This window comes from Harmonia axyridis, chromosome 5, assembly GCF_914767665.1.
Source record: "Harmonia axyridis chromosome 5, icHarAxyr1.1, whole genome shotgun sequence".
NCBI lineage: Eukaryota > Metazoa > Arthropoda > Insecta > Coleoptera > Coccinellidae > Harmonia > Harmonia axyridis.
In genome coordinates this window covers 9,036,828-9,055,200 of record NC_059505.1, presented here as the reverse complement: position 1 = coordinate 9,055,200, position 18,373 = coordinate 9,036,828, and the positions used below count along the sequence as shown (strand labels likewise).

At 33.3% G+C, this 18,373-nt stretch overlaps 1 protein-coding gene across 1 annotated transcript in view; it reads left to right on the top strand.

The window, feature by feature from the left end:
* Nucleotides 1–918: 918 nt before the first annotated feature.
* Nucleotides 919–18,373, top strand: part of LOC123680476 (zinc finger protein 358-like) — a 144,837-nt gene continuing 127,382 nt past the window's right edge. Inside the window, exon 1 of the mRNA XM_045618393.1 lies at nt 919–1,643. Coding sequence (XP_045474349.1) covers nt 1,452–1,643 — 192 coding nt within the window. The 5' untranslated portion in view covers nt 919–1,451. The remainder of the gene's footprint in view (nt 1,644–18,373) is intronic.

The following is an 18,373-nucleotide window of genomic DNA, read 5'->3' as shown; positions in this document are numbered from 1 at the left end:
CTTCTCATCACATATCATGGTCAAATTGAAAGAATTGCTTTCACCACCTAACTTATTCTTCGGATCTGACATCCAGTGATTACTGACTTTTTGAAGGCCTCAAAAGAATGCTTGAATGAAAAATACTGCGCAAGCAAAACGATGGTTTGTTAAGAGTTATTCAGACTCTTCTCCATAGGAAACATTGGTTCAAAGGTGCTTCAGGAAAGCCTCAAGTCTTTCTCCAAAATAAGTTTAATGATGTTTGTGAATGCTAATTTCCTAGTTCGACGAGGAATCGACAAACCATGGTTTTTGTCAACTCTACGTGCTACTGCACTCAGTTATTTCCATTACTAACTTGTCCCATCAGTTCAAACTCTTCCACCAGTTTCACCATTGCAAGGTGCTTAACGATGACCCATAGCTCAGATCAAAAGTGTTTCAGATTTGCGAACTGTAACTGCAAAATTTCTACCATTTTGTAGTTAACTTTCACGATTTCAGTGCGTTGTTCAAATGTCAAAAGATGACAACGTGACAACCAGCAGGATATTCCAAATGACATCTCTGATTATTCTAAAGGGTTAGGGTTATCCCCTTTAGTAAACGTATTCCCACATTACAGGAATTATTCCAAAATCTGTCTTATATCCGGCTCGAAGGACCAAATCGAGTGTTGAAGAACAAAAATCCAAATCGATATCTGCAAAACTCCAAACTTGAATTGAGATCAATGAATCATAACCAATAACAACAAACTTGGTATCAACATCCAGCTCGAATTTCCCTCCAGAATATGATCGGCAGTTACAAAACGCTGAAGAGGAAGACGGTTGAATCCTTCTTGATCTTGGCACCTGCTACCAACGAGCACCGGCTTCTTAACGGCAAGAGATAGAACGATCTACCTGCCGCAACCACGTGCTGATGAGGGTGGGGACTTAACTAAGGTAGAAGCAAGACTTTACTCCAGTGAGGGTCAATGTTAGTTCAGTGCCAATACTTGAAGGCTGCGGTCATCAGATCAAGTCGATTGACCCTTCGATCTTAACGTCGCGACGTCGCGAACTCGTAAACAAAAGCACACCGGGCGTCCGTTTGCACCCCTACATTAAATAAGTTCAAAACTGCACACGTGCTTTAATTTGCACCCTCTAAAAAATTGGACCTTATATTATTTTGACGTTTCCTAGTGACTTATTAAAGACAGTGGACTATACATGCACCTAAATTACTAAGGAATATCAACTAGTTTCAGTGATTTGTGAAAATCAGCTAAAATACCGAGAAAAACTTTAGACTTTAAGAAAACAGACAACTCTGTGATAAGTTTTGATTTAATATCTCTATGGTCGTTTCTTCATCTTAAATTTTATGGACTGTTGTTGAGAAGCACCTGGTTGTCTGCACTAGTTATTAGTTAATATTATGAGTTTATCAATCTGTTGAGACTTTATTAATCAGTTGAAATGGAAACTTGTGTGCTCATCCCCCAAGAGTTCAGCCTCTGCGTAAGGAGCCCACCACTTGGCTCTAAGGGCGAACCTGAGGTTTCAGTATTTTCGAACACAGCGATAGCGCAAGGAGCTCAATGTTTTCCCTTTCAAGGGACGATCAGAATTGACAAGCTGGATGTTTATGGTCAGCTGGAAGATGACGATGTGAGTAACTTCAATTAGAATTGATATGAAATGACCATATAGAGAAATGAACAATTGTTTAGGTCGAAGAAGTACTATACTCATGCATTTACAGCAGATATTGAATAAAATATCGGAGACTTCAACAGTCGATCAAGACAGAAACTGATACGATTTTATTCTTGAAAATATTTTACAGAAAATTACCTTCAAAATCATAAAATGGAGAATTATCTAAACTGAATAAGTTACAATAGATTGAATAGAATTCAGAAATAATATCAATAATTTTTCCTAAAATCAAAAATATCCTCACAATGACTAGATTCAAATTTTATTTAGATATAATTAATAAGAAATCTTTATGATCAGACGAATTTAAAATCATCAGAATAGGAGGTACTAATTGTTATTTATTTCCCACGATATTATTATCACAACAACAACAATAAGGTTAGGTGTTATGTTATTAAATCACATATACATACACTAATTAGCACGTAGAAAACAAACCTTGAATGATTAGGAAAATAAGATACCTGATCATTCGTTTGCCAATCACTGATGAATGAATTTCATTTATGATGATATTTTTCCATTTATATGCATATTTTCTACTACGTTGTTCTAAATGGAAAAATAATTTTTCTTGAGGACAATTATTCAACTGAATGAAATGTACGAAAATAGTTGATTAGCTTATTTCAGAATTTCAAATATTTCACTATAGATAATTTACCCAAAATTATCTATTGAAGTTTTATAGTTGAGTCATTACTTACCTAATATTATGGTCTGTAAAATTGAGCATATTTCAAAAATTGAATAGAGCTCTCATAGGGACTCAAATAAAAAGTATTATAATTCATTTCAAAAAGATATTTTTTCTCCGATTGACAGCAAATATTGATTTCGCAGACACATATCAATCAACAAAGTGATATTCTCAATGCGAATAAAACATTCGACATTTTTTGACAAATAATATTTTTTAAACCCTTCCTTATTTCTGGATGAGTAAGTACTTCTAAGTCGCTATCATTGTTCATAATATAAATATATCCGATATTTTTCTGAAAAACTGTCAGATATTTCATTAGTTGTCAAAGTATAATTATCACGGACATATACATTTCCATACCAACCAACCATTCTTACGATTGTGATTCCTATCAAATTTCGTTTTAATTTATCACTACAGAAAAAATAAAAAGACTCTAGGAATTGAAATAATTTGAAAAAAAAAACTCTACATATATCATCATAAAAAATCGAAGAAAAATTTTATGTTTATTTCGGCAGCAAAGTAGATTTACTGCCTTGGCTGGACTATCAGCCGCGGCAGTCAATCTACTACTTTGCTGCCTAGTAAAAAAAATAACTATTAGATATGTTGAAATTTTAAAATTATTCATTCTTCAGTTCTTATGTCTTGAATTTTCACTCTCAAAGTTTGTAACCACTCTTTAAAGAAGCTGTAACAATATGTCCTCTATTTGTAGTAAAATCAACTATTTGGAATATTTTTGCTCGAATCACTGATTTTTTGCAAGGCTTTGTTTTATTCTACTTAAGACTATATTTATAATGAAGTGATATATTATACGTGTCGAATGATCCAGGTAAAGTCAGTGATTCATTTATTTCCTTTAAAAACTTGTGTTGCCAGTTGAAACAGGATGAGAGTAAGAAAAAAAAACGTAGATTTCATTTCACGGCGAGATAGTCTTTGCAGAAAAATGATGAATGATTACTTCTAACTTTCGAACTAATAATGATTGATTCCTATGTTCCGACACGATCAATTTATATGGATACATAGAACACACCTGCACTACTGTTTAATGACGTCATCGGTTTCTCTAATGAACTCTAGCGAATTCATTCTAGTAATAATCAGAAGTATATACCTATCTAATGATATAATATGATTAAATTCATCGAGTTTGTTCAAAAACAAATAATTAGGAGACTGAACTTCAAACTCTGAGGTCAAGTATGGGAACGTGATACGAATTCGTTGAACGGATGTGAGATTCCCGTCATTTACAAGACCATAAATGCAGCTTCCGCTTGAGCATTAAAATAATTCGGCAATTTACAAATATTAAAGACCGAGCATAAAAAGCGGTTCTCACAATTAATTTTCGATTTCATAAAGATCCATTCTTAATGGCTGAACATTTTATTGATGCCTGGGAGTATTTGTTGGTCTGTTTGGGTTGATTTTCGAGGTGGACTTCCTCTCTGGAATTGATATGGTAATACTGACGTCATAACAGTAGTCAAGGTCAATATAGAAGTGATATATCCGATCTGGTTGATATTTATTGGTTCGTATATGTGATCTGAATGTATATTGCTGGTTGATTTGTTTATGCTTGAATGAGTATTGTATAGGCGAAGAAAATATCACAATATTTTCATTGCATAATTTAGCCAGAACTCATGGGTGTTAATTGTAGCAGAGGGTTATTTATTTTGTGGTTCCGAATCATATCAAGCTAATTGATTTTTAGCAGATTTATTGTGTAATGTGACATCGATAAAAAAATGGTGAAATGAGAAGGAAGATTGCAAAAAACACTTTTATTTCAAAAGAGTTAAAATTTGGAAGTTGAATTAATTTACAACTTTCTTATCAAAGAAAACAGTAGATCGATGCCATATCCTTAAAATAAAGTTAAAGTTAACTTATTTCTAAAAAAAAGTGGAATCTTTTCCAATTCCAAATTTATCACACTTATTGTATAAATAGAACCGAAAATGTCAATTTTTTTGAATAGAAACATATATTAAATCACTATTGATCATAACAAAATAAAAAATAATAAAAAAATAAAGTTTTTTAATATTGAGAAACCTCCAGGCTTTGTTCGATTTCATAATTTTCCATCCACGATCTAAGACACATGGGGCGTCTTATAGATTTGTCGCCTAACCTATTGCAGGTTTTTGTAACTGTAAGGGAAGCTCTGGAAAATTGTCTTCCAACAAGAGCTGAAGATGCTGGCGTTGATAAAAAATCCTTGGCCATTTTGGCCAAGTTTGGAAAGATATTTCTTAAACTACCAAAATCTACCAATAGATTCCATAGAAATGTGAGAAAACTACTAATAAAGTAACAGTGGCGAATGCTTCAGACTCTCGGCGCTCGAGGAATCCTCTTATTTTGTATAAGCGCGCACGAGATTGCAGAAATATATGCCGTGTGACGCGTGCATATCAAGCTCAAGTAATAGCAAGAAGCTTGATCTCAAGTCAAGTAATAAATATCTAAAATCAAGTCAAGTCAAGCTCAAATATGTAATTTTTCACTAGCTTGATTTTCAAGTCAAGTAGTTGGTTAAGATGTTAAGCTACTTGGTTTGATGCATCCCTAGTGTCTTAGCTGATACTTTAGGATTTTCACTGCACCTTATGCGAAAATTTCGTTTGTTTACATAGCCACAGAGTGAAAAATGTGCTTTGTCGCCGAAAATTCGATGCGAAAAATCGTCATCCAAACGTTGTTTTTCAAGCACCCAATCAACAGAACATTATAAGAAATAAGGATAGAGATGGAAATACAGATACAAAATAGCGTGCCGTGAGAGAGGCCCAAAGCTGTGCGCGCCGAGAAATTTGGATCTTCTTCAACACTTTTACTAACAGCAGCAATATTTTCGGTCGAGCTTGCTTTTCGATGATATATGGGTTTTAAGACATCAGTAACAGATGCAGTCTCTCCGAATTTTTTATTATTGTCATTTCATGATAAAATCGACATTATTCAACGATTTTTTTCTTCTTGCATATCCTTGAACATATTTCCTTGGTGGACTACATATAATATGTACATCTAAATATGATGTTTAATCTCAATTACTGCAATAAATATTTGAATTTGTGAGCAACAGTAGAGAAAGAACCTAGGTGTTTCTTTCACTTTCAAATTGAATTCAATTTCAAACAATATCCTGAGTTATTGATTCGACAAACCATAATCACGTTCATTTATGCAGATATGAAGTATCCACTCGAAGTGACCTCCTGGTGATGGTATTAGCATCGTTGGTTGACTGAACACTCGAAGAAACACCTGAAAGTATGATCAAAGAGATTGTTCGATGTGCGATAGCACTGGTACCTACTTGGCCATTCTCGATCAAAGTAAAAGCCAGTGGCGTTGAGTCTATAGCTTAGATTTAGATTTCACTCCCTTTATAGTACATCATTTGGCGCTTATTGAATAGAAATAATTATATCACTGAAACTTTCAACCCTAAAGTAGCATGATAATTTTCTATTCTGTTTCTTACATTATTGTAGTGCAATAATGAAGGCCTAAGAGAATGCTCGGTACTCTACCAATTGAAGCATATGCTCCTTTCAGCACCCGTTTCAACATATTTCTACATTCAATAGTTATATTTGAGAGAAAATGTAGGATATTCAGAATTTAACCAACGAATTGAATAATTTTACAATATGTATATAAAGGGTGATTTTTTTAGAGCTATAGAACTTTAAATTGCAATAAAACAACGATGGATTATTCGATTGAAATGAATTTTATTTATCAGCAAGATAATCTTGTGGCATTACATTTCAAATATGATTTCTGGCTCGGATGTAGTCCAATCTGGACGTCCAATTTTCGATGACTTCACAAGATCTTGGATGCCAATTCACAGGTCCAAAACGTGAAATTAGGCGGTCACCAAACGTGTCTTTCAATAAATCGATTGTGGCACGAGCTGTGTGACATGTTGCGCCGTCTTGTTGGAACCACAGCTCCTGGAAATCATGGTTGTTCAATTCAGGAATGAAAAAGTTAGTAATCATGGCTCTATACCGATCACCATTGACTGTAAAGTTCTGGCCATCATCTTTTCTGAAGAAGTACGGACCAATGATTCCACCAGCCCATAAAGCGCACCAAACAGTCAGTTTTTCTGGATGTAACGGTGTTTCGACATACACTTGAGGATTAGGTTCACTCCAAATGCGGCAGTTTTGGTTGTTGACGTAGCCATTCAACCAGAAGTGCGCTTCTTCGCTAAACAAAATAAAATGGACGTAGTGCGCGATACGTATTCCGCACAGAACCATTATTTTCGAAATAAAATTGCACTATTTGATGAATTGCCTAACCAAACTGAGAATAAATCACTCGACAGCTATTAAATCGGTCACCATCTTGATTAGTAATGCCAACTTAAAGTTATATATCTCGAAAAAAACACCCGTTATGATTACTATTATTTACTTTTTAATTATTATTCATCAGTAACTGCTGCATTTCGATAAATTACTATTGAAATTTCTTCTGATTTCAAAGAAAATCTATACTAATTGAAAAAAGTAAGTCACACAGGGTTATTTTTGGCATAATATAGATATTAATTCTTATACTCTTTCAAACATGCTAATCCATATCTTCAGATTCAGATTTTCTAAAATAAAATTTTAACTTTTACTTGATCTTGTCGATAATTATGAAATTCAAGTCAGTCAATGCTTGGCAAGGAATGATATTATAGCTGAAAACAGAGTAGAATGGATGAATTTATTATTTAAGTTCAGGTGATGTATCAATATTTCAAAGATCCATTTAATATTTGAAAAAACGAAAATATATTCGAAAAGAAAAAAAAAACATATGCTGAATATAAAATTTAACTTGTTAACGTTGATCCAAAAGGTTTGGCGGTTTATTCGAATTTTATAGCTTTAGAATCAAATTTTAGTTTCTAAATAACTACCTACAACTTTATATCTTCAAATTCACGATGTTCCAAACGAACAAACAATGCATACTTGCCTCTTTGTCGGTGACTTTCCATCCGCCACTGTTTTGCGATATGGCCAGATATAAGGAAGTAGTGCACAGGAGAGTGCACTAGCCTATACACCAGCCGGGCCTTTAGGGCACTCTTCAGACTTGACCATTGTGATTGTGATATCCTAGAACCCAAGGCCTTCTACGGTCACCTCACCTGAAAAGCACGTAGACTCTCGATCTGATTAAACTATTTTACCAACCACATTCGCTATTGGTCTCCATTCCCTCTTATTATGATATATAGCATCCTTCTCGAAAGTGTGTTAATGACTTTATGAACACCTTCACGTAAAAATGGGTGAACCTAATTTTGATTTACTCGCCTGCATCTGCCTACTATGGACAGAGTGTGCAGAAGAAAGCGAATTCTTCATTTACATTCCTTTCTGAATTTTACGATGTACAAAATGATTTTATAATAATACGATTTGTGGATTTATTCTTCAATCGATCAAAAGTTTCATTATTTCCATTTCGAATTCGTATGTTAACTATAAAAACTTGATGACTCTTTTAGGTATGATCATCTTCGATTCAATTTTATGCTTTATCGTAATACAATCATAATATTTATTATTTAATTTCCGAATGGAATTGAACTCTCAGCGAAGCTTTAAAAAACTACAAGTTCAACTGTGAATATCTTGGGAATTCGAAATGAATATGGTAGATCACTGATGGCTGAAATTTGAGAGGGAATATCACCACCTGACTTCCAATTTCAAAATGAAATTATGAATTCCTTCTCTTAGAACCACCGATTTTTATGTGATTTTCGCATAATTTCTTTAAACGATATTCTGAATGACAATTTTTGATTGCGAAGAATCTTCAGCTTCCTCGGTGGCTTATTGGTTTGAGCATCGGACTAGTTATTCGGAGGTTGCGGGTTCGAGTCCCGTTCGAGTAGGTACTTTTTCCAGAACTGAAAAATGGTCTGAATACCGTGAAATTAATTTCAAATATTTTTAAATTACGAATGAAAAAAAAATATTGGTAACTTTTCGTTTATCGCAAAAGAATTGATGATATGTTCAATGTATATAGCACAGATATATTTTCAAGATATTCGTAAAAAAAAACTACAAAAAAGGTAAAACCATAATTTTTTGAGAAAAATGATCGACCGTAGTTATATGCTTCGTAAAGAGAAAGAAGATGAATGTTTGGTCATCGCAGGAGCTCCGGACAGCCACGCGGTGGTAATCCCTTTTAAAGGATTCCTTAATTTTCAGTAACTACTATTGAATAGTATCAATTTCGTGATTTTAGCAAATTAAAAGAAATGTCATGAAAATTAAATGATTATTTCATTATAGAATATTTTATTTCTAAAGGGTGGTTTTTTTTCGAGGTATATAACTTTAAGTTGGTATTACTGTTCAAGATGGAGACCGATTTAACAGCTGTCAAGTGATTTATTCTCAGTTTGGTTTGGCAATTCCTCATGAATAGACTCACGATCATCAAGTGAGGCGTAGATTCGTCGAATGGGCCCAAAATGAGATTGCCGTTGTTCCCGATTTTCGTAAGCGAATTTTGTTTAGCGATGAAGCGCACTTATGGTTGAATGGATACGTCAACAAACAAAACTGCCGCATTTGGAGTGGAGCTAATCCTCAAGTGTATGTCGAAACACCGTTACATCCAGAAAAACTGACTGTTTGGTGCGCTTTATGGGCTGGTGGAATCATTGGTCCGTACTTCTTCAAAAACGATGATGGCGTTACAGTCAATGGTGATCGGTATAGAGCCATGGTTACTAACTTTTTCATTCCTGAATTGAACAACCACGATGTCCAGGAGCTGTGGTTCCAACAAGACGGTGCAACATGTCACACAGCTCGTGCCACAATCGATTCATTGAAAGACACGTTTGGTGACCGCCTTATTTCACGTTTTGGACCTGTAAATTGGCCTCCAAGATCTTGTGATTTAACACCGCTAGACTCCTTTCTGTGGGGCTATGTAAAGTCATTGGTCTATGCGGATAAGCCACAAACCCTTGACCATTTGGAAGACAACATTTGCCGTGTTATTGCCGATATACGGCCACAAATGTTGGAAAAAGTCATCGAAAATTGGACGTCCAGATTGGACTACATCCGAGCCAGCCGTGACGGTCATATGCCAGAAATCATATTTAAAATGTAATGCCACAAGATTATCTTAAGGATAAATAAAATTCATGTCAATCGAATAATCCATCGTTGCTATATTGCAATTTAAAGTTCTATAGCTCTAAAAAAAACACCCTTTAGTAGTTTTTATTGGTTGTATTGATCCACTCTCAATGTGGATCTATTCGTTTGAATTTACAACTTATCCGAAATTAAATTACTGTTCAAATGAACTACCACTGCCATACAGATACATTTTAATGATTTTTCAATGACTTTATAATGAATAATACAAATGTTTATCAGTAATGATTTACTTTATGTGGAGACCTATAAATTCAAATGAACTACTGATACCGCGACTTTGATCTGGTTTCGATGTTGAGTATGAAAGTTTTAGATATTGATAATATTTGATCCTGGCAGACAATATGGGAAAAATATATTAGTCGAATGACAGGACTGTATTTATGGATAAGAAAACTACCATTGTGTAGAAAGGTAAATAATTCTCAAGTCGGTATACACCAAACCCCTGGTGTGCCTTGCTAGGCTCTTCGTTAGTCTATGAAATCGCGAATTGCACAAAATTTCCATAATAATATAATGATGACCCTCGCGTTTTCATTAAACAAATTGAAAATTTACGACCTATAGATTCATCACATACCTCTGCCCCAACATGCAAACACATGTAAGCTTACAAAAGGACGCTTCTTTTGATTTATTCATAAAGTACTTGGCTTTACCACTCATACCTGCCTCAGTGGGAAGGTAGGGAAAGCTATAATTCAAGGCAGACTTAAATCGAATCAAGCATTATTACACAGTATCAAAGGATTAGTAGATCTCTAGATATATTAGCGGAGTGATATATTTTGTAGGTTAGGTTAGGGTCGACTTCTCTATATTATGTCAGAAAATCTGAAGAAAGCATTTCGTGTTCAGGTACACTCATACAAAAATTTTCTATTTTATTATGATGAGGTTTGAAATGTAGGTGCGTCTTATAACTAACTACCAATGGCAATGCATAGAGAGTACTTCTTTGCAACTCACAATAATGCTGCTCATTTTAACTAGAATGCATAATGTGTACGCAGTAAAGTAAAGGAGGAATTTAGCGAGTCCATAATTTGGCTTAAAGCTTTTATTATTAGCTATTTTTATTCATCAGATTACATATATATTATTTTGAGATAGAGCATTACAAAAAATTATCAACTTCAAACAACAAAGCAGGTGTAGATCTCAGTATAAGCAGATGAAATGTAAACGGGCCATCATACATTTCAACGTATGATACAAGGGAACAGATAAAAACCTCAGCAAAAACTCTGTCTCCCCGTATAGTTGTAATGATTGGTTTGTGTATTTGTTGACAGAATAAGCTGACATATTTATATTGAAGGGCTTCCTCTTCATCCAAAATTATATCTTCTCCATTCTTTCTTTGCACCAACGGATTGACGACTTTATTATTGATTAATTAAATATGAAAACAAAGAAGAAAAGAACCAGAAAAGAATAATATATTGATTCGAAGTTAGCGACCCATTCTAAAAAATAATCTGAAACTGAATGGATAGCTTGGAAATCACCATGAAATTTATAAATAGAACAAGACTTTAAGGTCTTGAATCGATTTTGAAGCATTGGCATAGAACTTATCTTTCACGTGGATCAAAATAAAGAAGTCTAAAGGTGTTAAATCACAAGATCACGGGGGCCCACTGTGATCACCTATCCGAGAAATAACAGAAAAATAATATGAATAAAATTTTGGTCTTCCTTTTTGTGTCTGTTTGTCGTTTAGTGCCCCTAATCCTTGTAAGAGCGTTAGCATCCACATTTCCTGTCAGATTTTGATGAAATTTGTAGCCATCGTATCCGGTTAGGTTTGTAGATGACTTCCTATGAGTTAACTTTTCTAGTGGTCAATGTTGATGAAATTGATGGGTAGATAATCAATTTAAGCTCCACCATTCGTGGTTTCAAACGACTGTATTTGGTGAACTTTTCCTTTTCAAAAACTGTTCCAACCTGTAGTAATATGAATTATCGTACAGTTTAATTTTGACGAGATGAGGAAACTACTTAAAAAGAACAGTTTCTCGAATTAATCTCAAAGTGTTATATCACGTGAAAAATCTCAGGATGGCCGGTCCAATCAAGTAGCTGTTAAATTCAGTAATAAAGCCAAAGTGGAAACCAGAAATTGCACTTATTCAGTTTATGTAGATCGTAAAAATTTTACCGCCAGATCGAATTCGAAATTTCTAGACTTAACTGCCTGAACTATTTAGAATTGATTGTCTCAATTTCATGGCTTTGAAGCGGAGAAGATAAAACGACTAGATCAATAATTCGAAACGCTATCTAAAAGGTTCTACACTCGTGGTACTAAGATGCTTCTAGTTCGACTATTCGTTTAAACTAATGCTCCATTTTTAGGGAATAAGATTACCAACATTGATAATGAATACTCATATAGATTATTTTATGTTTTTCCTAATTTAAATTAGATGCTATATACCCACCTGAATAAGTGATGGTTATGTCTCCCGATAAGAAGGTATTTCTGGAACTTAGAGCATACAGCGTGATTAATCGTGATAGACTATTAGACGTTTATGGAAAACTAATCATAATTTTGTGCTGAAAATTTGCATGTTGGGGTTTGAGACAATGATCTTTCCCCCTAAAATATTTTCTGATCTCTATAACTTCCGGTTATACCGGAAAAAGACTACTACCTCCTTATTTCAAATGGCACACCCAGTACATTATTGCATCATTATAGATAGCTTTTTTAGGGACAATTTCAGCAATATTCTTCAACTCAACGGTTCATGAGTTAATGAGATTCTTATGAAAAAAATGATGGCGATGAGGACTCGCATTTTTTTGAATATTTCTGCAGAAAAAGTTTTTTTCGAAAAAACCTTTATCATTTTCGATTCTGCCAATATGTAGTATCAAAAGACTGTTTGCGGTTTGGACTAAAAATGTACAATGTGTTCATCAGAAAATCATGAACTGGGAGAACTCAAATTCATCAAAATTCAAGATTTTCAAATTACCTATGACAAGAGGGGGAGTTACTTGAGCAAACGATATACCTGAAATGAATACTTTAAGAGTTATTGGGGAAGAACCGTAATTTCTAACTGAGTGGAGTAGTTTGTGACCGGAAAACATATAAAGAACCTAGAATTTGATGTTTGGATAACTATATTTGACATTTCATGAATTGTTTATGGATTTTTTAACAATCCCAACAAACAATTAATTACAAATCAAGAAATGTCAAATTTAGTTATCCAAACATCAAATTTTAGTTTCTTTCTGTGTATTCTGGAAGTCACAGACTACTCCACACAGTAAGATATTGCAAAATGCAAATTTTCAGCACAATTATGATTAGTTTTCCATAAACGTCTAATAGACCATTGCGGTAGTGGATTACCTTTGAAATGAATAGATTTCATTCAATATAATATAAATTTTGAACAATTTCCCAATTATAGGTTTCAAATTAAGGATAATAGTTGGAAAGGAAGATCAGATACTGACTTGTAAAAAAAGTTCTGTTCATTACGCTTGTATATAGGCTCTCCATCGTAAAAAAAATAAACGATATCCGAACTTCCTGTCTACATTCACTAGAGGCACACACTTTGAATGGAAATATGTTGAGTAGTAATAACTTCAACATCATATTCATCTATAATCATGGCGATGTACACAAAGTAGTTTTTATCTCCAAACTCGTCATTTTCCATATTATTATATTTTAATGCTACTCGAATTACTCCATTAGTAATCTTAAACGTTCAAAAACTCCGTTTAATATCGAATAGCCATCCAATTATTTAGAATTACACAGCATGTTACTAGAAAAAAAAAATTATAAATCTGTACAACTACATAATTAAATTGAGTATCGTAATTGGATAATTTGCGGTCTTCCTATTCAAGGAATGATATACTCTTCCTTTTGCTTAGAAAAAAGCGTTATCGATAGGTTCTATTCAGGTAAATTTGGGTTGACAAAAGATTGTCGGAGATATAATCATTTTTCATGGAAAGCTTTCGTAATAGCAGTTTTACAATCTCTGCTGAGAACATTCTCTTATTCTAAATATGTCATTTAACTAAGATCGCATCTTTTGATTCGTCTTCCTGCTTTCACATTAAGAAATTGATCTCTTAGTTTTATTTATCTATGGTTTAATTGTGCTGGTACCTAATCGATGATTTACCATGATTTTGGTTCGTCATATTCACGGTTAAATAATTAAAAATTATGTAACTCTATTATATTACAATTTTATTTAATCCTGAATTGTTTTTTTCGATCCTGATTTTGATAGCTCAACCTTAAAGATAATCAAAATTTTATTTTATGAATAGACTTTGTTCTGCGAAAATTTGGTTTTAATTTTGAGTTTTTTAACAAACTTACGAGTATTTATTTCGATTGAAATCTCAAATTGAAAAATAAGTGTTAAGATGTTTAATTTTTCTGTAAAAAAATGACGCCTCATATAAAAATAGGCATGAGGGATTTTTTGTCACAAATTGAATCCAAAAATCATTTTAAGGTTGAAATATCTCAGTGGCGTTTTTTCCTTCGAAAAAAGAGATAATTACCCATATGTGCGCTAATGATGAACATAAAATTCTTAATTGCATGTCAATAAATGCGCAAATACCTACCTCTTGAAACCCACCAAATTTAATTTGAATATCTCGACCGGTTTCAGAGCAATAAATAAATAGTCAGTTTTTAAGGAAAACTTCAATAACTCTTATCTCTGAATGAGAAGCATTTGCTAACAAAAATTATAGCAAACTATAATTATTATTTTATGCTGAATCACCAGCTGAAGTTTATCGCACTTATTGACCAATAATTTCAAATTTCGTGCCTAATTTCGCATTTGTTGTATTCGTAGTACCTTTTTCGTGCAATTTTCTTCGCTTTATCGAATGCTGCTGTTTTTACAGCAAAACGAATACAATGGAAGAAGTTGTTCAAAAAAAAATTATGACTCACCCTCTAAAAACACCCTTCATAACAATATCAGAAATGTAGAAGTATAACAAAAATTTATATTTTAACAATATACCTACATTTATCCAAGAAATTTCAATCTGGTGGCATTGACCGTTTTGAAGTCAAGCGGATAAATTTTTAAATTGATTAACTTTGGAAGGATTTATCTCCCTTAATATGCATTTTGTACTATCACCCCAAGAAAGCTCGGTTCACATTTTTGACTCAACCTGTATATTATGATATATGGTCTCCAAGGACGAAAGTTGCGCATGAGTGAAGGAGCATTCAAAAGTTTCAAACCACCCGTCATTTTTTCCACATTTATATAATACTCAGAGTATCAAACATAGATAGAGGGAGCATATGTCATTTTCAATAAGCAAATTTTGTCCCCAACATGAACTATCAAATTTGACAAGAAGCGCGAGGAAAATAAAACATATCAGTGATACGATATTCCACTCAATAAGGGAGTTTCTCCACAAAGAACGCATTTCTTATGTTCCATAATGAATCAACGTTTCATATTAACTCAAAATATTCTGAAATAAATATCTAAATATATCTGAAATTCAGAATTCAAGTCCACCAAACGACGTGAAACAACCGATGACACTAGGAGAGCAAAAGTTGCCAAACCTCGGATTTCAGCAGGTAGATACAGAAAATAATAAATATTCTGCTTAATAGAAATTCAACAAGTAGCAAAAATATAGGATTCCAAATATTCAAATCTGCATATTTAATCTGGAATCAATTAAATGAATATATTTCATTCAATATAATATACATTCATAACGATATAGTTAATTAATTGTGGATTTGAAAATATATCACAATCCGACAACGTAATCTAACCATGTTGGGGACATGTAAAAATTGCTTCGACATAATAGAATTGGGGAAATGTCAGTAAAATCAATGAGCATAGCCAGAATCAGTAGGAAGTACAGTAAAACATACATTGCACTGTTTCCATACCGCATTTTATGTTATTCACGCAACGACAGGAAATTACAATTTATATCTCAATCAAATTCGAGCCAATAAACCGCAATTTTAACAATCTTCCTGCTCAAACATTTATGGCTGACATAAAGTCCAGTTCATCAAAATAATTCATGGAGAGAAGCGGATGAAAGCCTGTGGCTTCCAGATCCGCCTAAAGCGTATCTTAACTGTTAGGATCTACAGCAACCAGTTTACCAGTCTGAATACGATGAGCCAAAGTCATGGACATTTTATTACTATTAATTTTTTTTTCTGATGATCCATATGAACGATGGGTTTCTGAATGATCCGCGTACTTCTATTATGAAATCAATTCATCAGTGTTTGTAATACTAATCCTGAGACCACATCGCCAAAAAGACAAAAAAAACTCAGCAAAATAGGCTATATGTACAGGGTTTTCCACCATTGACTCAACGCTCTGTTATTACGTTTAACCGCTGACATTTTCGAATTTTTTTTCGACACAGTATGTTTAGACTTCATCAAAGCCTCAAATTGTTTAGAAATACCTAGGGTGTACCAAAAATAAAATGACCAAACGTGTATGTTTTTTCTTATAGAACACCCTGTTTTTATTGAATTTTCAGATTGTATGGGAATTTTGTTTCAAGTTTCATATGTGAAAAATGTGAACACTAGAAGAAAGGTGCTACGTACTGACTTTTTGATAATAATTGATAACTCTACTGAGTGTTCGAAATTAGACGATTCATTGATAACTTATTCCAACGTGAATATCGGGCTTATTGCAAATGCTATTCCTGTATTTCATGTTTTCATTTGGTAGAGCATTTTTCGAAGATAATAAAACTTGCTACCTTATATGTGTGGTCATTTACACTTTTTTGGTACACCCTGTTTATTTCCAAATAATTTGAGAATGTAGCTGAAATGGAGCCTAATGATATACTGTGTCGCAAAAAATTGGAAATTTCAGGCCTTAATCCTAATAAAGCGTCGTGTAGATGCTTGAACACCTTATACAATTGAGCAACCTTATACATTCAACTGTTTTCAAGCTATGAGAGAAAATTGAAAAATGGCGTTAAAAAAAGGGCTTTAGTTTTGCGAGTTGTGGCAGCAAAATTTCAACCATTTTTGTAATAAGTTTTAACAATTTAAATGCATTGTCGAAGCGTGTATCCTTCCATTTTTAGAAATGGCGTAGTTTTTACCTGTCAAATGTCAAAAAATGAGTTGTTCAGCTAGCGAGCTATTCAAAATGAAACCTCTTATTGGAAGACACTTTATGTAAGAGTTAATCATGACAAAGTTGTCTACCTTAGAAAAACTCGGAAGCAAAAAATGTCGCATTGAACTGAAGAATGTTGGTTTCTGCATTCTACGAACACAAATAAGAAAATATCAAAAATTTCGAACCTTCAATGATTAAAAATCTACCTACTTTAATAAGGGATATACGAAATAAAAAGAAAGTATTTCTATTCTAGCAGACAATCAAAAATACATGAAATATGTCAATTGCAAACCTTGAATACTTCCGCGCTTTTGTATGCTTATACGAGCATTCCTGCAATTTCTGTAATTTTATAATTTAGAACAGAAAACGATTTCAAACGAATATTTATTTAGAGAATTCTAGATGACATGATTTTGTGTTGGGTGAAGTCAGTTTCTAGAATATACTCAATTCCATCAGTGCTCTTACCATGTTTTTTATAAATAAAATTAAAATAGAACTCCTATCTTCTTATAACAAAGTGATTCCAGAGGAAGAGATAGAAGAAAGAGCAATGTTCAATCAATAGTAGCCATGATCAAATGCGAATTCCTTTATATTTGTTGCTATAATTACATAGATACTGATTGAAATATGAACGTGAAAGTAATGTTTTAATTGTGCTACATATTCAAGACAATAAACGAAAGACTAGATATACTGATAAATAAAAAACCAAACCTATTATAATAAGGCTCCAACAAATTCATATAGAAGAATTCAATAGATAAATACATCAATTTACATACACAATATAACATCCAAGGAATAATAAATTTTCGTCCAGAGTAGCCATATCTACCTATCATTCCTTGGAAATACCCCTCAATAAAGACATCGCACCTGTCGGCATATTGTCATAAATCACTACAGCAAATGAGGCAATGAAACTCATTGTTCCAAATAAAACACAAAATTTATGGGCTATATTTTCAGAACAATGATCAAAACTCGCAGTTAAATGAGTTATTAGTGGATGCGTATACAACTACTCGGAGAATGAAGGTGAGGATTGCATCTGAAAGACAAAAGAGGTAAGAGGATTATGCGATTCATTTCGATAATCAATCATCGATCTAAGTCTAGTAAGAGTATATACTTTCTATATAAAGCTTTAATCGGCTTAGTTGTAACTTGAAACTTGATATTATCTAGGACTCGCACAATTGTTCTTTAAGAAGATGCATAAACTGCTTTGAGTAGAGATTCTTTTATAAGTAATTCATGGGAATATCGCAAATTGAATTAGCTCCACAAGATTTACTTTCTTTCATGCAGTTTTCAATTTCTGTAACAAGTAAACTCGTTCGGGTAGATTCAGTTGAATTTATAATGTGGGAAATCATTAAACACCTCCATCTTAACGTATTATCGCCGTATAAAACTACATTGAAAATTTCAGTACAAATGATTTCACAGGTTTCGCGCTTCATCACTCGTTGAGATCTCTGATCTAAATAGCTTTGAACAAGTCATAACTTTATG